The following is a 27,067-nucleotide window of genomic DNA, read 5'->3' on the forward strand; positions in this document are numbered from 1 at the left end:
TTATGTTTAGTTGCTTAACATAGTTAGATTTTGGTTTTGCCTTATGCAGAATAAAAAATGAAAGGTTCATTATGTATTTTCTTTTCTCTTTTTTTTTCAAAAAAATAAAATGAAAACCTCACCGCCTAATTTGGTCCCCAGATTCAAACTTTTAGCTTAGTTTAAAAATAGTCTCTTTGGCATAAGTTGGAGTCAGACATGAATTAAAACTCTAGAAAGAAAAATCAGCAATGGAAAAGACCTATAGAGATTTCATATTTCATCCTTTCATTCAAAAATATTTATTGAAACCCTAGTATTTGCATATCATGCTGCCAGACACTGAGGGATTTGCTAAAGAAATATTAAAGACCTTCTCCCTTCTTTGAGGAGCTTAGAGCTTACTTGGGGAGAACTGAGATAGACTTAGGAAACAGTTAAGTTGTAATTCAAGGCAGCATATGATTAAATACCAAAATACGTACTTCCGACAAGAAATGCTATAGGAGTTCAGAAAAGAGAGTGAGAACTCAGTGGCACTACTGTTTTCTGCCTACAAATTGGCAAATTGTGGCACTATTTGTATGAAATATTTTACACTTGTTTTTTTGGCAGCCTTAGGCTTTGACTCCCAGGCAGCATTAAGAGCCAACAAAAATATTTGTACTCCAGTCTCTTCAGAATCGGCTTTTTTTTTTTTTTTTTTTTTTTTTTCTTATAGGCAGAGGAAGTGCCTTACACAAACCAGAGTGCCCATGAGAGGCAGGGAGTTTTTGACAGTCATGATCTATTTCAGATACAACCGAAAGAACCAGCTTCGTCATTCTGTTTTTCAATCCAGCAGTGCTTGTCTCTCCGTTGCAAACTCTCTCTGACATTGAGAGGCGGTTTAATTTGAATTTAATGTCCGTGACGGACGAGCTAGCCATCAAGGGTCAGATAAATGTATGGCTTTGGAGAATTGCTGATGAAAATCCTCCTGGTTATAATGTTGGAGAAGAAACTGACACAGATGTAGTGGGGGGTGGAACACAGATGTGCTCCCTGGGAGCAGGGTTCCCCAAATGTCAGCAGCCGGTGACACGCTAAAGGTATTGTGCTTGGGGATGACGTTTAGTGAAACTCACTGACTTCCTGTTCTATTTTTGCCATATTCAGATTAACACAGAGCTCAAAGATGAAGCCATGAGGCCTAAATTCTTAAGAATTAAGAGAGAGAGAGAGAGAGAGAGTAGAGGAAGGAGAAGAAATAAAACCTTTAGGAAGCCAAATACACTATTTGGGCCCATCCATTCCTCATTCTGCTCACATCCCCTCGGGGACTCCCTGTAGCTGAATGTGGTCATCACTTGGTTGCTTTTCAATCTTATGATTCATGTGTTTTCAGTTTCTCTTAAAATTCAGCATCACTGGTTTACCACCCCTGCATTTTAATCTTCAGCCTTGAGGAGGTGTAGTACTAGAAGTATTTCGTTCATTCCTTGACACTATTCAATGGATTATCTATGGAGTCCAGCACCCTTTGGTGATAACATGGCTGTTGGTGTTTGTTCTTGTTGCCGGGTCGGTGCCCCATCTGGTGAGGCAAGGGTTCCCAAGTTAGCGTGACCTAGAGTGACTGACATATCAAGCAAGCCAGTGATCTCACCACTCAGCTTCTGAGCATCTCTTTATCAAAGTAGTTGACCCTGGCCACAGCTTAAGACTTATCTGGGTCATCCTCTGAGCTGGCTGACTTGGGAAAATGGCCCTGGAAAAATGTTTCACCTATATCTTTTGATATAATTTGGTATCTGTCTAAATAAATGTTATGCAGCAGATGGTTATGGAATGTCTTATCAAATTCTTAGGCAGACTCTGCCCTTGAAATATTTCTATTTAATTATCATACTGCAAAGCACAAAATAGTAACTTTATTATTGTTATTTTCTAAAACAAAATCAAGTTACACAATAGGTTGATATTCTGGGAATGAATAGCAAACCTAAAATTTATACAATATGTGAACTCTTTCTTCCTTGAGCTGTTCTTTGCTAGGTATTTCTAAAAGGGAGTTCCTTATTTCAGAATCCATGAGAGGGTGTGTTCGGATATATTTGGCGATGTCATCTTGAGAGATGGCTCAGGAGTCGAAGTTCAACACGTTGTCTACATTTGTTCTTTGCTCCTAGACATGATGGAAAAAAATGCTCTGCTGTTTTCTTGTTGCTTTTCATGGTTTTAGCATCATGTTCCTATTCTCTCTCAAATCAATAATCCACTGTACAAAGTCTGGCATTCTGTACTGAAGCCAAGTATAAAAAAGTTTTAACTAACGCATGTATGGGGTCGCTGTTTTGTTGCCACATTTTTTTAGGTGCACTTTCCAAGGAGATTGTGTACGTTCAGAGACCTTAGAAAACTGGCTGGATATTTCGTCTGGAGTGAAAAAGTGCCCTAAAATTCAGATAATTCGAAGCAGTAAAGACAAGGTAAGAGGAAAGATTTTAATTTGTCCTCATTGTATTGTCTCATTTTGCACAGCGGATGCTGACTTCCTTCTGTGTGTAAAATATCTATTAGCAATCAAACATGCTTAGTGATAGCACTCCATTCATTTAGCACTCATTAATGAATATTGAATGCCTACCAGATGCCGTCTACTCTGCAAGGTGCTGGGGATATAGCAGTAACCAAGTCACATCATGGGCCTGCTCTCGTGGAGTTTGTTGTCTTGTGGAGCTGAAGATGACTCTCAATGGTTGAACTGGAAGAAGAGTTGGACTTCTAATGTAGTAGAAATACATATTGCTTTTGAAAGTAGAGAAAAAAGAAGTTCAGATTCATGGTCAACGAGATTCCTTAAATGTGGCTTAATTGCAGAATTTTGTTTAGTGTAATGGTCCCTTATCCTAATGTGTTGAGTCTTCTCCAGTAACCATCTTACGAACATAGCTTCCAACAGTCTTGGTAGAGATGGAGAGAAGGCCAACGTGGGCAGTGACTATCCCATGTGAGGTCCTTTGGAAAGCCAGTGGGCCCTCGTTATGGCAGCACCACTCTTGACAACACATCAGCCCTGTCATTGGATGAGAGAAGGGAGCAAGGAGCATATTTAAGCATTTTCAGATGCACATGCCAACCATGCCCTACGGGAAAAGGGAATTCCTGCCTTGCAATCTCAGTGGTGCTATAAGGAGACATTTTCTCCCTAATGACGGCTCTTGTGTTATGAATAATTGCACGGAGTCCTCTGTTATGAATAATTGTACAGCAGCCAGCTGACCTGTCTGTTGAGCTCACTGTGTTCTGTTTGAATGCCACATTAACAAGGAAATGGGCCACTTTCTCTTTTCCCTTACACTTTGCCATTTCAGAGAAATGGCAAGAACTTTACCACTTACGATGATTTAACATTTAATAAAGGAGAGCCAAAGTATTTAATGAGTGATAAATAATAAAAGAATCAAGCTTTTAAGTCGTAACTGATCAGAACTAACAGATTTAAAGCTATTTGGCTGTTGTCACTTTCTGTTGTCTTCCTGGAGAAAAAAGAAAAAAAAGAACTTTCATACAAACTTCTACGAGCCCTGAATCAGAGTGAATTGATTTGGTGGAAAAGATTCTTAGGCATCTAAACTTAGGTGTATCCAAATTCTAATTTCTCTCATCAGTCTGAAAAATAGCCAAATTTGGCGCTAATAGAGAATAGTAGAAAGTAGAATACCATAATCCTTGAATATACCCAGGACTCTGATTAGTGGTTAAGATTCTGGAAGATTTTTTTTCTTACATCATTTTAAAAAATGTAAGGATAATACTTCAGCTAAATGTAGTGGGAAGAAGTAGCTTGTTCATTAAATAAAAAGTGCTGTTTATACAACTTCCTTACCTAGCTAGGGGCTCATGATTACAAGTTAATCACTGTTTATATCTAGTCTAGAACGTTTCAAAAACTGCTTACCACCCAAACAACCACTGGTGTTTTCTTCCTCGCCCTAAGTCCCACTGTGGTTTACCCTAATCTTCCCAGAGACTTCCCACACAGCCACTGCCTCACTCTCTCCAGCTCACCACCACTCTCAAAGTAAAGAAGATAAGAAGTTTGTAATTTGATTAAAGCTATCCTTTCAAACCAACTTCGGACTAACTATTTTAATAGTGTTGATAAGCCATCTGATTCTATCTCTTGATCACATTATTTCAAAATATTTCCTACCCTATTGCCACCTTCAGCTTACCTGAAAATCTCAGGTCTTTGTTTAAATGAAACTGACCCTGACCTATGGAGACGGCAGTCTAGGGTCATGTTCAGTTCCATCTATTAGCTCTGTTCAAAGGCTATTTGCTACCTGCCTTTCATATACTTAGTAACATTCTAGTTACTTTGTAGGCAGAGAAAAACCTCCATATAATACAGAAGCTCTGTTCACAGAAGCTTTGTTTCTTTCCACAAAACAATTAAAAGATAGTACATCCTCATACTCACTATGGGATCAGCATTAAAAAGAAATAATTAGAGCAATTCCAGTTGTCCTGGAGGGATTTCTGTGAGGTTTTGTTGAGTAAAAACAGCAAGATGCATAAAAGTGTTCCTAGCATGATCTTACATTGACCAAAAAATGTCCCTGTACACATTTATGTATATATGTCTCTATGTGATTATTTGAGCATAGGCAAAAATATGGAGGAATTCATACACGGTTGTAAACATGGGCTCCCGTGGTGGAATGACTGATGTGGTGGAGAAGGAAAGCAGAGATATGTAATAAAAATAGAAAAGACACAGAAATAAAATTATTGTTATTATTTATTATACTTTAAGTTCTAGGGTACATGTGCACAACGTGCAGTTTTGTTACATATGTATACATGTGTCATGTTGGTTTGCTGCACCCATCAGCTCATCATTTACATTAGGTATTTCTCCTAATGCTTTCCCTCCCCCAGGCCCCCACCCCTCGGCAGGCCCCATTGTGTGATGTTCCCCGTCCTGTGTCCAAGTGATCTCATTGTTCAGTTCCCACCTGTGAGTGAGAACATGAGGTGTTTGGTTTTCTGTCCCTGTGATAGTTTGCTGAGAATGATGGTTTCCAGCTTCATCCATGTCCCTGCAAAGGACATGAACTCATCCTTTTTTATGGCTGCATAGTATTCCATGGTGTATATGTACCACATGTTCTTAATCCAGCCTATCATTGAGGGACATTTGGGTTGGTTCCAAGTCTCTGCTATTGTGAATGGTGCCACAATAAACATATGTCTGCATGTGTCTTTATAGTAGCATGATTTATAATCCTTTGGGTATATACCCAGTAATGGGATGGCTGGGTCAAATGGTATTTCTAGTTCTAGATCCTTGAGGGATCGCCCCACTGTCTTCCACAATGGTTGAACTAGTTTACACTCCTACCAACAGTGTAAAAGTGTTCCTATTTCTCCACATCCTCTCTAGCACCTGTTGTTTCCTGACTTTTCAATGATTGCCATTGACTTTTTAATGATTGCCATTCTAACTGGCGTGAGATTATATCTCATTGTGGTTTTGATTTGCATTTCTCTGATGACCAGTGATGAGTACCTTTGCATATGTGTGTTAGCTGCATAAATGTCTTCTTCTGAGAGCTGTCTGTTCATATCTTTTGCCCACTTTTTGATGGAGTTGTTTTTTTCTTGTAAATTTGTTTGAGTTCTTTGTAGATTCTGGATATTAGCCCTTTGTCAGATGGGTAGATTGCAAAAATTTTCTCCCATTCTGTAGGTTGCCTGTTCACTCTGATGTTAGTTTCTTTCGCCGTGCAGAAGCTCTTTAGTTTAATTAGATCCCATTTGTCTATTTTGGCTTTTGTTGCCATTGCTTTTGGTGTTTTAGTCATGAAGTCTTTGCCCATGCCTATGTCCTGAATGGTATTGCCTAGGTTTTCTTCTAGGTTTTTATGGTTTTAGGTCTAACATTTAAGTCTTTAATCCATCTTGAATTAATTTTTTGTATAAGGTATATAAGGAAGGGATCCAGTTTCAGCTTTCTACATATTTTTTTTTTTTTTTTTTTTTTTTTTTTTTTTTGCGATCTTATTTTTTTTTTTTTTGCGAGGGAGTCTTGCTCTGTCACTCAGACTGGAGTGCAGTGGCATGATCTAGGCTCACGGCAACCTCCACCTCCCAGGTTCAAGGGATTCTCCTGCCTCAGCCTCCCAAGTAGCTAGGATTACAGGCACATACCACTATGCCCGGCTAATTGGAATAAAAGTATTTCTTAAACAATGTGGTTCCTAGAGGAGAGACACTGGAACCTTTTTTTTTTTTTTTTTAGACAGGGTCTCACTCTGTCACCTAGGCTAGAGTGCAAAGAGGTGATCATAATTTACTGCAGCCTTGAACCCCTGGGCTCAAGGGATCCTCCCACGTCAGCCTCTCAAGTAACTGGGACTACAGGTGTGAACCACCACACCCAGCTAATTTAAAAATTTTTTTTTATAGAGATAAGGTCTCCCTATGTTGCCCAGGCTGGTCTCAAATCCCTGGACTCAAGTGATCCTCCCACCTCAGCCTCTGAAAGTGCTTCGATTATAGGCATAAGTGACCATGCCCATCCTAGAAACATTCTTTTACAGATCTGAACTAACACAAGGAATTCCACCATTGCTAATACTATTGACATTATTTATAAAGCTCTGTCCACTGCAGTAACACAAGAAACAAATAATACATATAATTATTCGAATTAAATATACAAAAACCATTATTTACTCATCTTAAGTGGCTGCATATCTGCAGAATCTAAATATGTTAGCTTTAAATATTATTCAAATGAATAAAAATTAAATGAAGTGCTGAATGTTCAATAAATATTTAAATATCAATAGCCTTACTACATGTCAAATAAAACAAACTTTTAACCTCATTAATAAAAGGTCCTATTCATAAAAACAACAGAACTACTCAGCCATAAACTTAAAAAGCAAGGTACATATCCTGCTTTAAAACCATTTTTGCTAAGAGATATGTGTTGAAGTCAGCTACCAAAAATAGTGATTTTGCTTTGAACAACTTAGCTTAAGCCATTCTAGTTAGATAGCAGAGCAATGGTGTATTAAAGCTATTTTTTTTTTTTTTTTTTTTTTTTGAGACGAAGTTTCACTCTTGTTTCCCAGGCTGGAGTGCAATGGCATGATCTCCCCTCACTGCAACCTCTGCCTCCTGGTTCAAGCGGTTCTCCTGCCTCAGCCTCCTGAGTAGCTAGGATTACAGGTGCCTGCCACCACCATGCCTGCCTAATTTTTTTATGTTTTAAGGAGAGACGGGGTTTCACCATGTTGGCGAGGCTGGTCTCGAACTCCTGACCTCAGCTGCCTGCCTTGGCCTCCCAAAGTGCTGGGATTACAAGCGTAAGCCACTGCGCCCAGCCTTAAGGCTATTTATAATTTATCATAGCAAAACCTTATCAATTAAAAACATAAGCATAAACAAAAATAAAAACAAAAATACACAAAGCGTTTTCTTAGAATATATGGAAAACCTCTTGAACATATTCAGGCATGTTCTACATTTCTTGGTGAGAAGATATCACAAAAATAGCACTTCTTCCTCACCTATTTTTCTTGATTTCATGTAATTCCAATGATTTTTGAATTAGTGTTTATTTAAAGTTAATATAAAATTCATGGAATTTTATAAAAATATAATATAAAAGCTCATGGAATAACATGAGCTGATCAAGAATATCCAAAACATATTTTGAAAAGAAAGAAGTTGATTTAGGCAAGACCACTCCCATTAGATTGCAAACATAGATGATAGATAGATATCAACAATAATTTAATCCATGATTCTGGTTTAAAAATAGGAATATAGATTCATAAAATATAGTAGAAAGCTCAGAAATAGATGTAAAATTTTTAAGGAACAGATATCATAAAATGAGAGGAAACAAAAATTATTTCATAAAATGTGTGAGATAACTGGCTTATACTATGGAAACATAATTTCGTATTTTACATTAAATATAAAATAAAATTTAGACTAATTAAGAAATTTATATGTAAAGATAAGTCACAGAAGAACTAACAGAAAATGAAGTTGAACATAATTTTACCTCTGAAGCAATATGGTATGTAATAACAAAAGAAAAATATTCATATATATGACTTCCTTTTACAAAAAGTAAGAGTTAACTTGGCCGGGCATGGTGGCTCATGCCTGTAATCCCAGCACTTTGGGAGACCAAGGCAGGCAGATCACCTGAAGGTCAAGAGTTCTAGACCAGCCTGGCCAACATGGTGAAACACTGTCTCTACTAAAAATACAAAAATATTTAGCCAGGCATGGTGGCAGGCACCTGTAATCCCAGCTACTCGGGAGGCTGAGACAGGAGAATTGCTTGAATCCGGGAGGTGAAGGTTGCAGTGAACCAAGATCGTGCCACTGCACTCCAGCCTGGCTGACAAGAGCAAAACTCTGTCAAAAAAAAAAAAAAAAAAAAAAAAAAAAAAGAGTTAACTAAACCACACACTTCAGGAAAATATTTGCCACTAAAAAAATATTCATCATAAGATAATAACACTAAGAAAAATTAAAAAGAAAAACATCAGTACACCAAAAAGTAACTGGGCCAAAACACAGATATTCTCACAAGAGGAGATTCAGAAAGTAGATAGAAATATGGAAATATGTTCAACCTCACTAGTTTTCAAATAAATACAAATTAAAGCGATAATAAGCTATGCTAACACCCAGTGTTGGTGATGCCAATTAGCACAACCTTTTTGGAAAGCAGTTTGGCAGCATGTTTCAAAATTCATAAATATATTCATTCTGTTTGAAGCATTAATTTCAGCCTTAGAATCCTGAGGAAATAACTTGAAAGAAGAAAATCCCTAGGCATGAAGATGCTCTTGCAGTAGCATTTATAGAATTAGAAACCTGGAAATAACGAAACTGTTTAGCAATAAGGAATGATTCAGTATAATATGTCGATCTGATAAGAGTGTTGTACAGCAAGCAATTCTTTGGCCCTGTGGATATTGCCAGCTAATTGACACCCCAGCTGCCTTTGCATCCCATCTGCCCTTTAAGTCTTCACTCCCTCTTCATCCAGCTTGATTCAAGAAAGAGCCATCAGCCTGGTAAGGAGTCCCATGCTGGGTTTCTTAGGACAAAGCTTCAGCTTTTTAACCATACTCGCCTGGACCCCAAGTTACGCAAAAATACCTTCACCTCACTGGCTCCTCTCTCCTTCCGCTGCACCTGAAAAAACATGCTGTCTCTTCTTTTCAGGTCCACTCCAACCTGGTTTCTGCCCCACTGTTCCCCTGAACCGGTTCTTGCTAAGGTCACTAGTGAACTCCATGCAGCCGTTCCAGTGGACACTTTAAGGTCATCTTACTTGGCTGATAGCGTTCTTGAAACTGTCTTTTCCATTGCTTTCCATGGCACGCCCACTCCGTGCTCTCCTTCTTCTCTGTGGCCAGGCCTCAATTTCCTTGCTGGGCCTTGCTGGTGCCCTCTCTCCCTGTGTCTAAATATTGGAGCCATTTAAGGCCCAGTTTTGGTTCTTCCTCTCTCCTTACTCTACATTTTGTCTGTAGACAATCTTATCCACTTTCATAGCTTTATCAATCATCTGTATGTTCATGTCTCCTTTATCCCCACCCCAGATTGCTCCTCTGAGCTCCAGGCCCATACCCAACTTGACACATCTGCTCAAGTATCACACAAGTATCTTGAACTACATACACCCCAAATTGAAGTCTTGAATCTTCCACCCATCTGCCTCTCCCTCAGTATGCCCCATCTCCATGTATGGTACCTATGGTACCTCCATCCATCCATTTGCTCGCCAGCATCCTCCATATCCACATCCCCCACTTCCAGTCCTGCCCCATGCTACTTCTAAGGGGTACCTTGACTGCCTGGTTCTTTCCCTTTCTATTGTACCATCTTAGCTCAGTCATCTCTTGATGATTCCTTGATACCATGTGACCCTCCAATTTTATTCTGGTGGAATGTTCTATACTTCTACTAGTCTATAAGCTCTTTGAGGGCAAGGACCATAGCTGTTTGGTTCACTGGTATAATCAGTACCATTGTGCAGCACTTGGCATATGTTGCAAGCTTGATAAATATTTGTGGAATAAATAAATGAAATAATTATAGTTATGTAAAACTACATATGTGAGAACTAGAAGGAAATGTGGAAACTTTAAAAGAGTTGTTGAAAATGTGATTTTTAAAAATTCTGACACTCTTGTGAATTCAATTTAAGACATACATGTATACAAGATAATATGTGATAGTGTGCTAAGATGTGTGGTGCGGATATAAATGCTGTGTTGAAGATTCAGCATGAATGAGAGTTCAGGCGTTTGTTGAAGATAAGTTAGTGGGAATGGTTTGGGATCTTTTACTGAGCCCAGAATTCCCTAAAGACAATTGAACTTCAGTCCAGGTGAAGTGGACTGAAAGAACTTGCCTTCTTCCAGCATGATAATATGGCCAGAACTTTTTGAAAATGGAAAGATAGGGGTGACCTCCAGGGACTAGACAAGACTTAGCAAGCTTATCAGAGAACCAGGGAAACAGCAGAATCTTAGTTGGCAGTGCAGCAAGTCTGGGAGGAAGTGAGATGTATAACAGAAGACAGACAGCTGCCAGGTTGTCTAGACTATGGCTCTTCATAGGAGGTGATAAGGTTCCTGCACTCCCAGGTTCCTTTTACTTGGCCCACGTTCCCACCAGATCCCATCATGCACCTGATGCAAAAGGAGTCCACTGTTGCCATGTTAATTCCTATAATTTTCGTTTTGAACAGGAGACCTGGCTGCCTTGTTACTTTGGACCATTTCTTTGGGAAAAAGCTACTTTGGGAACATTTCAAGATTGTCTTTTTGTGTCCCTACTATACACATACACACATGTACAGGCACACAGACGTATCCCTGTACACATACAAACATACACACACACAAACACTCCCTCCACCCGAATTTAATCATATGTTTGACCACAAGCAAAACCTTAACTAATTCTAAAGCACATTTCACAGGCCACCTTCTTTAATCATTATCTAACAATATTAGCCATAAGGAATAGTTGACAAATGTATCTTCACACCTAGGGGATCATCAAGGCATGCCATCTTAAATGAACCCCAGATCAAAGAGAAACGGATGAAAAAAAGTCATGTGTTTGGATGGGAATACTTAATATCATAAAGATATAAATTTTTCGAACATTAAGGCATATATTTAATACAATTTCATTTAGACTCAGTCTCTTCAACCCCTTTGGATAAAATGAACTTAGTTCATATGGATGAATAATGTCCAGGAAACGCTAAGAAAATTATGAAAATAGCGATAAAGAAGGAGAGATTTGCCTTATCAGATGCTAAATATATTTAAAATTACAGGAGCAAAAACTTAATGACATTGGAATAGAAGTAGATCAATAGATTATTGAAAGAGAGCGGAGTTCAGAAATAGATTCCAGATAAATGGAAATTTAACATAGGACAAAATGGTATTTCAATTCAGTGGGAAAAGGAGGTTTGTTTTTTGTTTAATAAATGGCTGTGACATAATTGATTAACCATCTGGATAAAGTTGTACCCTTATCTCACACTGTATATAAAAATAAATTCCAGATGGATTAAAGACATCAGCTTAAAAAATAAAGCAATAAAGACGTTGGAATAATTTTATATTTGTCCGTAAGCTAGAGTTTGGGAAGCACTTTATAGCTGAGACAAGAAACCCTGTATTTGATTACTTAAAAGCACATTGTGTAAGGATAAAAGATGCCACAAGCAAAAGTTACAAGACAAACAATAGATTAGGAGAAAAATATGTGTCAGAAATATGACAGATAAAGATTAATATCTACACCATGCGGAGAGCTCTTGAAAATTGATAAGAAAAATATACGCACAAAGCAGAAAAATGGTCAAAGAATAAGAATATGCAGTGTACAAAAGAGCAAACCCAATAGCCAACAAAACATCTATTCTTTTATATTTTTATTTATTTATTTATTTATTTTTGGAGGTAGTGTCTTGCTCTGTCACCCAGAAACATCTATTCTTTACATCAGCTCTTCTGAGAAATTCTCCTTCCTGTGGCAGGTCAAAAGGTGAGATCATATGAGGCTCTGTGATGGAAATGAGGCAAAAATCATCATTTTTTCCCTGTATCTTCCCTGCACAGACTACAGTGACTGTGGTGGGAAGCTTCTCTCCAAGACACTCAAAGTGCATGGTGAAGAACGTGGACTCTAGCAGGGAGCTCTGCCAGAATAAAAGTCAGCCCAACCGGACCTGCACCTGTAGCATCCCAACCAGAGCAACCTACAAAGGTATGTGGACTCTTTATTTTTGTTATAAAGTCAAAAAAAACAAGGGAACCTCCTGAGTTTAGTTTGCCCAAGGAATCGGAATAGTTTCCCCTCTGTAGACTCCCTCCCTCCCTACCCCCTGGTTCCCACTTTTCCTCTGGGTCCTCCTCACCTCTGATTTACCTCATTCCTTGACTCCAAGACCCCACTATCAGATATGCCTGGGCAATGATAAGAGGAGGGCAAGTTGGATAGGAGAGTGCAGAAAAGCCAGATAGCATTGGGCCAACTGTACCCAAATGGTTTAGATAATTCAGAGATCTGAAAAGCAAGAAATGCCCTGGGTGAGATGAGAAATTTTAACAATCAGTATTCTATCAGTTTGAGTTCATTGCATTCATACATCCATCCAGGGAGTATTTATTGTACATCTACTATATGTGAGGCACTATGCTAGGTGCTAGGGATACAGTGACTCCCCCTTGCCCCTAAAAAAAACACTGTGCACAGGGATAGAGAGAAGTAAGTAGCTCGTTACAATGCAGTGTGTAAATGCAGGGAACACAGAGTACCATGAGAAGCACATGAAAAATGTACCTGACAAGACATGGCGGAGGGGGAAGGGGGGAAGGAAAGCTTCCTGGAGGAAGTGATGTCCAGACAAGGCGAGGGTAGAGTTGAGCCAGACAAAGAGGAGGGGGATGGGTATTTCAGACAGAGACCAACCTGCATGATGTCCAGGAGAGAAAAAGCTTTGTTTGAAGAACCAAAAGAGCTTCTATATGGCCAAGGCAAATGGGGTAGGGGAAGGTGGAAAGGGGAAAGGAAGAGAAGGTAGATACCAAAGGAGGTATCTTGGGGACCATGAAAGGCCTTGTGAACTGTGAATCCTGGGAGCTGTGATGAGATGCTGAAAGGTTGAAGCTGGAGACTGGCAGCACAATCAGATTTATATTACAGAAAGGTTCAATTGTGCATTGTCTGTCTTTCCTACTGGAATGTAAGCCCCATGGAGGCAGGGACTTTGGGAAGACGTCTTCACTGCTGTGCTTTGAACTGTGTCTGGCACAACATAGCCATTCACAATCAATAAATGTTTCTTGACTGAATGAATGAATGAATAGCTTGAAGGTGGAGAATGGGCCAAAGAAGTGAAAGACTGAAAGACTGAGTTCCGAAAGATCAGATAGGAAAGCTATTGGAGGGGTCCAGGTGAGAAGGAAAGTGAGAGCTGGAGGAGAAGCCAAGGGGGATGGAGAGAAGTGGATTCAATAGATGGTTAGGAGGTACAGTGGGCAGACTGAGGACTCCTGGGTCTCTTTGGATGAGAAAGACTAGAAGTAGAGTTGAGTTCATGGAGAACGTCTCCAGGACTGAGTGATGATCATTAATGGAGCTGAGTGGGTTTTGTGGTGAGAGCTGGAGTTACCCAATATCTTAGTCCATTCTGGCTGCTATAACAAAATACCTTAGACTAGATAATTTATAAACAATAGAAATGTATTGCTTACAGCTCTGGTGGCTGGGGAGTCCAAGGTCAAGGCTCCAGCAAATTCAGTGTCTGGTAAGGGCTTGGCCTCTGACTCCACAGATGGTGCCTTGTTGCTGTATTCTCACATGCAGAAGGGGCAAGGGAACTCTCTCAAGCCTCTTTTATAAGAACACTAATCACATTCATGAGGGTGCAGTCCTCATGATTTAATCACTTCACAAAGCCCCCATGGCTTAATACTACCACATTGGGTATTAGATTCCAAGTTATGAATTTAGGGGAGACATAAATAATCAGACCATAGAACCCAATTGATCCTAAATCCTTCAAAAGGCAATTTAATGCACCAGGCCAGAGATGTGAGCTTAAAAATGCTCTTAGCCACTGGGTGGTGGCTGTTTGGGACTGATTGCTTGGAAAATCACCTCAATTTTCCACTTTACTTTGTCCACACTGGTGGTGCAGCCTTTGTGATGCATTTCTGGTTAATTTTGTTCATTAAAACGCAGACCTTGCTCACCTATAAAATATGCCTCTGAAGTATTTGAGATCACCTTGTAAAGCTAGTTGGTTGCTTTTAGATCCTCCATCAGTTGCACCCAACCCTTCACCTGCCGTTTTCTGAATATCTTATATATTCCGAACAGGCAAACAAATTCGCTTCCCAGCCTCTTGTACTCAGCCAGCCAGCGACCATTGCCATGCCAAGCCTTTATCCATGGCCTTCTTTGAACCTAGAATGGCCTCCCCTCTTTCACAAAATCCTGTCTCCCTTTCTGCTTTGAAACATTGGAGAAAGTCACCTCTTCCCATATGCCCTTGCCAGATTCTGCTCTGACTTTCTCAGCCATTCTAACACCACTTTGGTCCTCCATGCACACCCCTGTCTTGGTACCCAGGTTACCAGAGGGAACTGAAACCACTCATATGGTTGTTTCCTTGACTGTGCTGTCATCACCTAAATTATTTTACCTCTTCCAGAATAACTGTAAATGCTTTCCTAGAAGAAATCATGAATATTCATTTCCTTGTGATATTTCCAAATAGAGTTTTGTGCCTATTTGGTGCTTGAAAAAATGTATGACTTTTGCAGTCTTCATCACTGGACACTTACAGATTTCACTGGAGTGTATTTTCACTGGGAGTCCCTCCGAGCTGACTGTCCCTGTGTTCATTCTATTCACATGTATCAAGTGTCTGTGCAGAGGCTTTTGCAGAGAGGTCATGCCAGCCCTCCAAGCCTCTTTGTCTTGAGAACAGAAGATGATCATTTCACACACACCCTCTGTATGTGAACCGAATTTTATATGGAATTCTGACTTTCAGGGGGAGTGTTATTGCTGTGCAGAAGGACCTTAAAGTAAGGGTTTTTAGACTTTGGGAACCACACACTAATAACATTTCAATAAGAAAATTAGGGGTGCCAACAGAGTCAAGCCAGATTCTTATTTTGTCAAGACTTGGATTTAAAAAGCACCCTCTCGGCCGGGTGTGGTTGCACACACCTGTAATCCCAGCATTTTGGGAGGCTAAGGCGGGCAGATCACTTGAGGTCAGGAGTTCAAGACCAGCCTAGCCAACATGGTAAAACCCCGTCTCTACTAAAATAAACAAACAAACAAACAAATAAATAGCACCACCTCCTATTCCTATTAATTCATCAAAGGAAAAATATATTAATACCTTGTGATTAGCACTGGTTCCTGGACAGAAGGGGATTTGAAAAGTGCTACTCTGTATTGTGGCCCCAAACCTAGGCTCTATACAATCGTTTCATGGGGAGTGATGCAACCAGAGGTTCCTGGGTCCACCCCAGGCTTGCTAAATCAGAATATTTAGGGGCATGGCCCTGGGATCTATATTTTTATAAATATCTCAGGTGATTCTGATAGACAACTGGGTTTGAGAATCACTACCCTGGATAGAGTATATATGTTTAAATATTCTATTTCTCTAATGCTGATTTAGTAGTTTTGAAATCCTTGTTATTTTGTTCTTTTGGGGTTTTCTAACCAATGAGTAGGCTTTCAAAGGCAAATAAGAAAACCTTTATCACAGATTTGGTGACAGTTGACCCCAAGAAGATCGTGGAACCCTGCCCAGGGAAACTACACTTTAGAGTATGTTAGGTAAATATTTGCAGCGTGGATTTTTCTGAAGGTGCAGGATTTCTAATCCTCCGGTTTTCATGTTCTAGGCACTTCTTGCTCGGTGATTTGTTTTATTCTTATGCCTTGGCCAATTAAAAGCTGAGATAGAGATCCCTAGGAGAGTATGAGATGTAAATGAGCTGTAAAATGGCTTCTTCCTAGTGATTATCCATGGGAGGCTTGGAACTCGAGGTGGGTTCAGTCTGTTTGGAGGCTTGAGCTGTGCACTTCGGCTGCCTGATGCGAATGGCCCATGGGGAAGGAACCACATACTGATTAAAATGTTAGCAAACAGCTGGCAAGCTCCCGCCCACTATGCAGAGGAGGCAAAAATATTTATTTTTCTTTTTTTGCATTTACAGCTATGCTTGACTATAGCAGGACTCCACTGTAAATGACTTTTTCCCCCCTTCCCTCCAGATGTTTCAGTTGTCAACGTGATGTTCTCCTTCGGTTCTTGGAATTTATCAGACAGATTCAACTTTACCAACTGCTTATCATTAAAAGAGTAAGATTTTATTTGAAATTTGAATATTCTCTCGTTGGTCTTAATTTACTTATTTGTTTGACTCCTCGATTTCCTAAAGAACTCTTGTGAGACAGAACTTTCCAAAATGCCTTTTGGAGCATGATGTAATGGGAGATAGGAGAGCCACTGAGCTAATAAGCTCAGCTCACACATTCTAGCCCTGACTAGTAAACTGGCGCCATGAGGGAGAGAGATCCACTGTGCTTAAGTATTCATACCCACAGGGAAATATGTCTTCCCAGGACCGAGAGGCAGCCTTGAAGTAAGTAAAGAAGAAGAGACAAGCCAGGCATGGTGGCTCATGTCTGGAATCCCAGCACTTTAGGAGGCCGAGGTGGGCAGATCACTTGAGCCCAGGAGTTTGAGACCAGCCTGGGCAACATAGTGAGACGCCATCGCTACCAAAAACACAAAAGTTAGCCAAGCATGGTGGTACATGCCTGTAGTCCCAGCTACTTGGGAAGCTGTGGTGGGAGAATCACCTGAGCCTAGGAGGCGGAGGTTGCAGTGAGCCAGGATGGTGCCCTGCATTCCAGTCTGAGTGACAGAGTGAGATTGTCTCAGCAAAAAGAAGAAGGATTGCTGCTAGGTTCTCTCCTGATTGGAATGGCTTCGGGAATTTGGGCGGAACGAGAAGCCTTGAGTGTAGGGGTAAGAAATCATACTTGAGAAGGACAAGGTGAAGTCCCTTTCACCAAAAGAACATGTTCCTGATGGCCCCCTTTTCACCATCTTTGGCCCCTTTGAGCTACATAGGCCCCTGAGTTAGTGCCAAACCTCGCTCCTTGCTTCTAAAGCAGCAAGAGGACAGAGGAGGTATGTTTCTCAGATGCCTGACTTTCCAATTGGAAGTTAGGATGGAGGCCCGCAGGGCACCTTGGGAGGCTGCGTGAGTAGCAGTGCTGTAGATCACTCCATGGTTTGATTGACCAGCTACGTGAGCTCCAAATGGGAGTTTCTTTTGGCCTGGCCTGGGAACCATGGTTTCTATGGGGAAAATGGATTTGAACTTGAAGCTGAGCTGGGAGGCTACTCTTGAATGATTAGAACAAGAGCCCCTGGGCCTCTTCTCTTCCACTGAGGCACTTTGAAAAAGATGACACAAGGCCCAGTTCAATGATTGCTAAGAAACAGAATGAATTTAAGGAGAAGAAAATACAAAAATTGCTACAGCAAGCCTCAGAAGTTCATGAAAATAGGAAAAAAGGGGGAGAATTAAATAGGATTATATAGCTCAAAGACAGTTGAAAGATAACGTAGGCCCCCTGATGCCCAGTTTAAGGCCAGATGAAAGGAACCGACTTGCCCCAGGTCCCACAACTTGGTAATTAAGAACCAGACCTCAGACCTAGGTCCCCTGGGGAGGGTGAGCCCCCTTTTCGTAGGTAACAGCTTCCTGTTAGGAAAGCACTTAGTACAGTAATCACACCCCGGGGGTAGAAGAAGCGTGCAAATCACAAACCCGCTTCTAGCTCACTTAGGTGGCCGGATCCACGCAAAAGCCAGTGTGTCTTCTCCTTCCATGGAAACTGCAGTTTCTGCAGGTCAGAATCTCAGAATGTTTCCTCATTTCTTGGAGAAGGTATAAAACAAACTGGGTCCCCACGCCCTGCACTAGCACCCCTTGCGAGAGCTAAGGCTTCCTCTGGCCTCCCTTGGCCCTGTTTCCAGATCAACCCGATTTCCCTTTTTAACATTCCTTCTCATAAGTGCTTTTCAAGTCCTCCACAGTTTACCCAATCATGATAGGTGATTTGATTAGTAGACACACAATTCTTCCTTAATTTGATTATAAAGCAAACACAGGCACCTCATTGCCTCTGCTTGCCAGCTAACACTTCCTCTCTCACATCTTCCAGGCAGTTGGCAGTGTGACTGCTGGAGTGAGTGAGGGCTTCCCGATTTTGGAAGGCAGGGTGGGTAGAGGCAGGGAGAGAGAGAGATCCGTCTCCAGAGGGACTTACTTGAGGGTAGACAAATAGCAGAACTGGATTCAGAAACAAATTCACTGGGTTCCTGTTATCTACAGACCAGCAGGTGACCCAGCTTCAGGTTTCCATGGCAACACCCCTGCAGGTGCCATTCCGGCCCATCAACCTGAGGGCTTGCAAGAGCAGGGCACAAAGCCTCACAGGAATGTCTGTCCAGGGATTTTTTTTTTTTTTTTTTTTTTTGTCTTCTCTTAAATGCTTGCATGCCACATCATAGAGGAAAATTCTAGGATGTGAACGTTGTCCTAAAATGCAGGAATTAAGTCAGTTTTCTGTGTTGCTAGATGCCCAGCATGCACAGAAACTGGCTGTGCGTGGTGTAAAAGTGCAAGAAGGTGTATCCACCCCTTCACAGCTTGCGACCCTTCTGATTACGAGAGAAACCAGGTAAAGTGACTTTTTTTGGTATTGTAAGGCTTAACCGCTGGGCACGGTGGCTCATGCCTGTAATCCCAGCACTTTGGGAGCCCGAGGCAGGTGGATCACCTGAGGTCAGGAGTTCGAGACCAGTCTGACCAACATGGCAAAACCCTGTCTCTATACAAAGTTAGTGGGGCATGATGGCACATGCCTGTAATCCCAGCGACTCAGGAGGCTGAGGCAGGAGAATCGCTTGAACCCGGGAGGCGGAGGTTGCAGTGAGCTGAGATCGCGCCACTGCACTCCAGCCTGGGCGACATAGTGAGACTCCGTCTTAAAAACAAAACAAAACAAAACAAAAAACAGGTTTAACCAAAAATAAATGTTTGTGACTGCCTAGTCCTACCTTCTCTTTTATGTTTGTTGCACACTTTGAATTTACCACCCATCTGAATGTTGAAGGGATGTTCTCCATTCCAGGAACAGTGTCCAGTGGCTGTTGAGAAGACATCAGGAGGAGGAAGACCCAAGGAGAACAAGGGGAACAGAACCAACCAGGCTTTACAGGTCAGACCCTATTTTTGTGTGGTTAAGGGGAAAACCTCTCTTTGAATGACCATGACAACAACTCGTACTACTTTGGGTTCCTTAAAAAAATTCTCTATTTTACTTTCTACCAAAATTCCCTTTTGTATCTTTGGTTTTTTAACCAAGTTTCACTTAATTAGCTCAATACATCAAAGGCTGGACAGTCACATAAAGTAAATTAAAACTCTGTAATTATGAAAAATGATGTTGCTCTGGTCGAAATAAAATTGTAAAGGTGACTTTGCGGCTCACTAGGGAAGAGCTAGAAGGAAGTTTTAGCATTCCATCTGAGGGATTTCAACTTGCACCTTATATAATTGATTTCTGGGGGTTATGTACGTGGATGGGGGTCTGTGCAAAGTAACCTCAATTCGTTTGTTTTTTTCAACTTCGTTGGGGCGTCTAACCAGTAGTGAATGCTGCTAAACCAGAATTGTTATAGAATGTGTATTTCTCTCGCCTTCTCAAAAGCGGTTATTGATCCATGAACTTTCTTTGGAAATGCCCCTTATTTTCTTCATAGTAAATTACTGAACCCCCATGTCAGTCATGTTTGAAAAGAGGGGACGTGACAATGTAAACATTTCTAGGCGGAACACATGTCGCTGTGCTTACAACTTTACTCAGTCAACAAAAGTTCATTGAGCATCTGTATGTGGTAAAACACAAAAAGAGGATAAGTCCTGCCCTCGCTAACCTTGGAGTCTAGCAGGAATAGATAAATTTAAAATGACAGCTCTAGGGAGAAAAAGGCTCCATTTTTCGTTTCTCTAATCTGTGGTTTTGACCTCTCCATTTGCTGCTACCTAAGGTCAAGTGCAAAGGTAAATAAGTAGCACATTTTGAATCATTACTGAAAAGTTGATAGTAACTTCAGGTGAATTAAGTAACAGGCAGAGGGAATGTGAATCAAATGGACATGAAGTTAATTAAAGGCATTAGAAAAGCTTGATGCTCAGGTATCTCCAGGCTTTAGCAGTCTTTGAGGTCTTGTTAAATAATGGGCTCCTTTTCTCATCCCGTTGGTTTGGAAAACTAAGACACAGTGCCAAGGACTTGGATCAGGGAGACAGTGGCTTTGTGGCTTTTTCCTTTCAATTAAACTTGGTTGTTGTTCCAGGGTTTGTTTGTTTTTTAGTTTCGATAAAATACACAAACAAAATTTACCATTTTTATTGCTTTTAAGTGTACAGTTAGTCATGGTAAGTACATTCACATCGTTGTACAACCCATCTCCAGAACTCTTTTCATCTTGCAAAACTGACACTCTATACTCGTTAAATAATAACTCTTCATCTCTCTTTCCCCCCAGCCCTTGGAAACCGCCATTCTAATTTTTTGTCTCTGTGAATTTGACTACTCTAGGTACCTCATATAAGTGAATTTGTCTTTTTGTGCTGGCTTCTTTCACTTAGCATGATGTCCTCAAGGTTCATCCATGTGGTAGCGTGGGTCAGAATTCCCTTCTTTTCTAAGGTTGAATAATATTCCAGTGTATGTATATACCATATTTCGTTTATCCGTTCATCCATGGATTAGCACTTGGGTCACTTCCACATTTTAGCTATGATGAATAATGCTACTAGGAACATGAGTGTGCTGCTATTTCTCTGAGACTCTGCTCTCAGTTCTTTTGGGTATATGTCCAGAAGTGGAATTACTGGATTGTATTATAATTCTCTTTTTGGTTTTTTAAAGAACTGTTGTACTGTTTTCCATAGCAACAATACCGTTTTGCATTCCCACCAACGGTGCACAAGGGTTCCAGTTTTGCCACATCCTCACCAACACTTGTTATTTTCGGATTTGTTTGATAGTAGCCATCCTAATGTGTGTCAGGTGGTATCTCATTGTGATTTTGATTTGCATTTGCTTGATGATTAATGATATTGAGCATCTTTGTATATGCTTGCTGGCCATTTGTATATCTTCTCTGGAGAAACGTCTAATTAAGTCCTTTGCCCATTTTTTAAATTGGGTTATTTTTGTCATTGTTGAGTTGTAGGAGTTCTTTATGTATTCTGGATATCAGCCCCTTATCAGATATATCATTTGCAAATATTTTCTACCATTCCATAGGTTTCCTTTTCATTCTGTTCACTGTGTCCTATAATACACGGATTTTTTAATTTTGATGAAGTCCAGTTCATTTATTTTTTCTTTTATTGCCCATGCTTTTGGTGTCAGATCCGATAAATCATCGCCAAATTCAGTGTCATGAAACTTTCTTTCTATATTTATTAATAAAGGTCTGTAGCACTTACATTTTGGTCCCTGATTTATTCTGAGTTCATTTTTATATATGGCATAAGAAATGGATCTAACTTCATTCTTTTGCGTGTCGATATCCAGTTTTCCCAACATCATTTGTTGAAAAAAATGTCCTTTCCCCATTGAATGGTCTTGGCACCCTTGTTGAAAATCATTTCACCATATTTGTGAGATTGTATTTCTGGGTGTTCTTTTCTATTCTGTTGGTCTGTGTCTGTTTTTATGGCAGTACTGCACTGTTTGATTACTGTAGCTTTGTAAAGTAAATTTTGAAATCAGGAAATGTGAATCCTTCAACTTTGTTTTTCTTTTTCAAGATGGTTTTAGAAAATAATAAACTTTTAAGGCCGGGCGCGGTGGCTTAAGCCTGTAATCCCAGCACTTTGGGAGGCCGAGACGAGTGGATCACGAGGTCAGGAGATCGAGACCATCCTGGCTAACACAGTGAAACCCCGTCTCTACTAAAACAATACAAAAAACTAGCCGGGCGAGGTGACGGGCGCCTGTAGTCCCAGCTACTCGGGAGGCTGAGGCAGGAGAATGGCGTAAACCCGGGAGGCGGAGCTTGCAGTGAGCTGAGATCCGGCCACTGTACTCCAACCCCGGGCGACAGAGCAAGCCTCCGTCTCAAAAAAAAAAAAAAAGGAAAAAAAAGAAAAAAAAAAGAAAATAATAAACTTTTAATTTTGAGATAATTGTAGATTCACATGCACTTGTGAGACAATAATAGTTAACATCTTTTACCCAGTTCCCTTTAATAGTGCTGTCTTGCAAAACTATAGCACAACATCACAGTCCGGATATTGACGTTGACAGCAGTCAAGACACAGAACAGCTCCATCGTCACAAGGCTCCCCAGGTTTCCCTTTCACAGTCATCCATTTCCCTCCTCCCTCCCATTCTCCATCTCTGATGCTTGGCAACCACTGATCTCGGCTCCATTTCTATAATTTTATCATTTCAATAATTTTATATAAACGGAATCATCCAGATGTACCCTTTGGGGGACTGGCTCTTTTAACTCAACATAATTCTCTGTAAATTCATCCAAGTTCTTTTATGTATCAATAATTCATTCCTTTTTATCGCTGAGTCGTGGTCCAGGCAGCAGCTTTTTAAACTTCTTTAATTTTGAAGACAAATATCATAAAGTCACTACATCCTGGTTTCCTGCAGTGCATCTCTCTGCACCCTTTGAACTGTGTGGTTAAAAGGATTGGGGTCACCACAAGAGAAGGAGAAGGCTGAAAATAAACAAAAGCCCAGATCTGTTTTCATTGCTTCTCTGTGGATTACCCCTCTAAGTATGGAGAGAGACATTTTGTTGATCCTGACATGTTTTCTTTAAATATGTGACTCAGAACAGAATCTCTCTTTTGTTTGATAGGGAATGGAGTGTTGTTTGTCACAGGAGGGATTTCTCGTGCTCTGTGAAACACTGCTGTCTTTCATTATCAGGTGGAATGTGTAACATTCTGGTTTCCACTTTGGGTCTTCATGTTGGCCTTGAACAAAGCACCCAATGTCTTTGTGATTCTTTCTCTACCAAAGAAGTCACTCACAGCTTTGCTTCAATGCATCTGCCCACACCACATATGTACTGAGTACTTCCGGTGTGCTAGGCACTAGGAATGGGGCTTCTAGGATCCTGAACTTGGGTTGATTCTTTCCAGAGGCATTTCTTGCATGCCTATTAGATGCAATTATACTGATCTCCACAGATTCCATGAGGAGGATTCAGATGAATCAGGCACATCTCTGGCTATCAGTCTCAAGAATCTTATCCATGAGTACATGAGTAACAATACAAGATTTAAAAAATGTTAACATAGAGAAAGTACCAGAAAGTATACAGAGAGCCTGTCTGTGCCTGGGGCTTTGTCTTAGTCCTTCCTGTTTGCTTAAACCCAGTGCCTTGAAGTTGAAAACACTTAATCAGTGTGGTTGGTTAAGTCTTTGATTGATGGATGGATTGATTGATGCAGATGGCATTTCAGCCCACCTTTGAGGACAAGAAGCATCCAGACACATGAATGCGGGTATTCGAAGCAGAGGAACCGGCATAAGCACAGTGTGGGGGTAGGAGCCAGAAGATTCCAGGACACACACTAGAGGAAACCCTAGGTAGGCACAGAGGATGCAGGAAATTGTGAGACCCAAGGTTGAAATGACCCTGGAGCCTACAAATAGGGGGCCTTACATACCAGCCCTATGAGTACTGACTTTATTCTTCAGTGGCAATGGAATGCTATTCAAGGTGTCTTATTGTATTTTTTTAGTGTATGAGTTTGCTCATCCAAGGATCTGGTACTTATGAGGTAGGGTCCTGGTTGAATCCCTGCTAGACCGGTAGCCCTCACACTGTTTCATGACCCCAAGACCTATCCCTGTATCCTGACCCTGAAACGTATAGCATCATCTGCCAAGGGGGCTGCGTTACAGAAAGGCATGACCACAATAGAGAAATGAGCTCAAAAACCTATGTATGACCTTGGAGGAGGAGTATTTCAAGCTATAAAGGCCAGTGTCTGACCGTCTGTCTGTTTCTCTCCACATATCTAGTAGTTGAAACCTTGTCAGGGACCGTTGGCCCTGTGACCCTGCCCTGACCACTTCTCCTTCCATTTCTTAACATTCTCATATCTGGTGTCTTCACCCACTGAGACCAGTGATAGCTCCCCTCTCTTTTGTGCATTCAAGGAGAGATTGGGAAGATTTATGATGTGATGTCATTCTAATATTTGTTATTACCTCAATATGGTTATCACTGTAGGGCAGAAATAAACCATACAAAGTCATATCTCCTGGCAATTTACATTCAAATGGTTCTTTCTCTACCTTGCACCTCCTCTTCTCTTCCTCCATCACTTTTCCCCCCCCAAGATGGAGTTTCACTCTTGTTGCCCAGGCTGGAGTGCAATGGCACAATCTCGGCTCACTGCAACCTCTGCCTCCCCAGTTCAAGTGGTTCTCCTGCCTTGGCTTCCCAAGTAGCTGGGATTACAGGCTCTCGCCACCATGCCCGGCTAATTTTTTCTGTTTTTAGTAGAGACAGGGTTTCACCATGTTGGCCAGGCTGGTCTCGAACTCCTGACCTCAGGTGATCTGCCTGCCTTAGCCTCCCAAAGTGCTGGGATTACAGGCGTGAGCCACCGCACCCAGCCTCTCCATCACTTTTAAATATGCATTTTTGATCTCTCACAAGCAATCCAAATGAATGCTTTTGGGGACCTTGCCTTCAAGAGTGAAATTAAATTTCACATATACCTTGCTAAGTAGCTTCTATGGGCCTAGCATAGGGCCAGGTAATGTAGAATTAACTTACAATCATTTATTCAAAATTTGTTTGTTGAGCAACTACTATGTGCTAAACAGGCAGGCAAAATGTGTGACTGCATGGAGCTTACATGGTAGAACTTACAGTATTTTGGAGGAAATAAGATTCATTTTCATGAAGCAGTTGAATGTGCACAACAGAAAAAGATACAAGAGAGAATGCCAGAATGTACTCAACTGAACAGTGGTAGCTAATATTTCCTGAGCCTGTGCCATGCCCTGAGCTCAGAGTATCTAAGCCTCACAATGGACCCATTTTCCCCATTTTATAGATGAGGAAATTTTAGCTCAGAGAGAGTAAATGGTAGGTAAGAGATATGAATCCAGGTAATCTGACTCAACATAGTTTTAACCATTACCCTACATTGTATGCCCTAAATTGAATATAAACATTGGTTAAACCATACTACTGATGATATTGATAAAAGTCAGCCTGGAAGAAAGGACTCTAATACTGGCTTCTCTTGGCATTAGACTGTCAAAGCCTGCTCCCAATCCATGCCACACATGTAGGGTGGGAGTAAGACCTCCAACCTGGCCAGGATGTGGGAGGAGTGTATTAACCTCAAAGACATGGGAGAAAAGGTTGGGGCAGGGTGTGGTCAGAGGGAAGGAGTCAGACCCAGACACAGCTGGGCATCTACTCCAAGACAGGGAGAGCAGAAGAGGCTTAGTGAGGCAACTGAGGCCCTGGGGAGAGGGGAGCAGCAAGAATCTCATGCATGAGTTGAATCTCGGCCAAGGGGTGGACTTTAAGGGGCTGGGTTTAAAGTGGAATCAGGGCCCTCCACTGGCTGGGAAGAGCTGCCCTCCCTGGCCCTGGAGTTTTTGGTCACCCAGTCCAGGTCTGGGGAGCCACACTCAGAAGGCTCAAGCGCGAAGAGGACTAGCGGATTGTTCAGAGGGTGGGCTTGGCAGCCAAGTCAGCCTCCTTTTAGAGTCTACAGCTCAGAGAAGTGAGTCTTGAGCTCTTCACACAGGGCATTGGTCTGTCACCTTCTCCCTGGAAGTCTCAAGCTCTGTGTCCAGAGGCACTGCTCACTATTGGCATTTCCAGGGCCAACTGAAATCACATCTCAAGTTCCCTGGAGCCTGTACCAGGGGCCCCCGTGAAAAGGCGTTTGTCCCAGGGGCTAAGCATCAAATGGATAACCATTTTGTTCCATTTCACGCTCTATTTTTTCTTGAGTGGACCTGTATTTTGCTATTTTCTTTCCATATATCACCTCCTTTTACTCTTTCCCATTTCCACTGCTGGTTACCACTCTTATCAATTTATACATTTCATTAATATATTAGTTCCATCGTCTTCTCAGTCATTAATAGAGATGTTAAATAATCCTGAACCGAATACTCACTCCTGTAGGGCCCTCCAGGACTCTTTCCTTTAATTAGTTGTGCTACCTTTCATCTCTCTAATGTCCTTCGGTTTCAGATTTCCAGCTGGTTTTGAATCCATGTGACTTTTTATCTAGTCCTGTTTGAACTAATTTCACGAGTGAAAATCCGAGAGATGTTTTACTGAGTGTTGATTCAGGTCCAGGCCTAAAGAGAGCTTTGCTCTATTCAGATTTTTTGTAACAGATTAATAGAGTACAATTTGGCCTTAATAAACTGAGCCCTCCTAATGTACCTCTTTCCAATATTCTTTTCAATCATAGCAGTATTTTCTCCATTAATGTCATGGTAATTTGAATTGTGTTGACGTCAGACTTCACAAAAGGTACTCTTACTGTCAGAAGTAATCCTCTTAGACCTTTTCAAAGATAACTATTTCTTAGTGGTTGTGCTATTTCCAATATCCTATAATGACTTAGTTAAAAATAAAAAATAAAAAGGATTGGGTATTCTATAAATCTCCTAATTAACCAGTTTCTAATGTGCTTTCTTATACAAAACAGGGAGTAAAAACCAGAGCTCATAGTAGTTTATTAAATAAGTTCAAATTGTGCAGCCGTTTTAAAATAACCCTGAATTCTTTAAAATGTAACCTACAGGAAGTAGACTATTCTGAGGTTAATTGCTGGAAAACATAGGGCTGTGCTGGTTATGGTCCATAGTA

The 27,067-nt window shown here is 40.9% G+C and overlaps 1 protein-coding gene across 3 annotated transcripts in view; it reads left to right on the forward strand.

Moving 5' to 3' along the window:
- Positions 1-27,067, forward strand: part of PLXNC1 (plexin C1) — a 159,216-nt gene that overhangs the window by 58,646 nt on the left and 73,503 nt on the right. For all 3 annotated transcript variants that reach the window (XM_050747131.1, XM_050747132.1, XM_050747133.1), the window contains exons 5-9: positions 2,336-2,450; positions 12,162-12,309; positions 16,351-16,438; positions 18,735-18,837; positions 19,291-19,377. In XM_050747131.1, the coding sequence (XP_050603088.1) occupies positions 2,336-2,450; positions 12,162-12,309; positions 16,351-16,438; positions 18,735-18,837; positions 19,291-19,377 (541 nt within the window). The remainder of the gene's footprint in view (positions 1-2,335; positions 2,451-12,161; positions 12,310-16,350; positions 16,439-18,734; positions 18,838-19,290; positions 19,378-27,067) is intronic.

This window comes from Macaca thibetana, chromosome 11 (genome assembly GCF_024542745.1).
Source record: "Macaca thibetana thibetana isolate TM-01 chromosome 11, ASM2454274v1, whole genome shotgun sequence".
NCBI lineage: Eukaryota > Metazoa > Chordata > Mammalia > Primates > Cercopithecidae > Macaca > Macaca thibetana.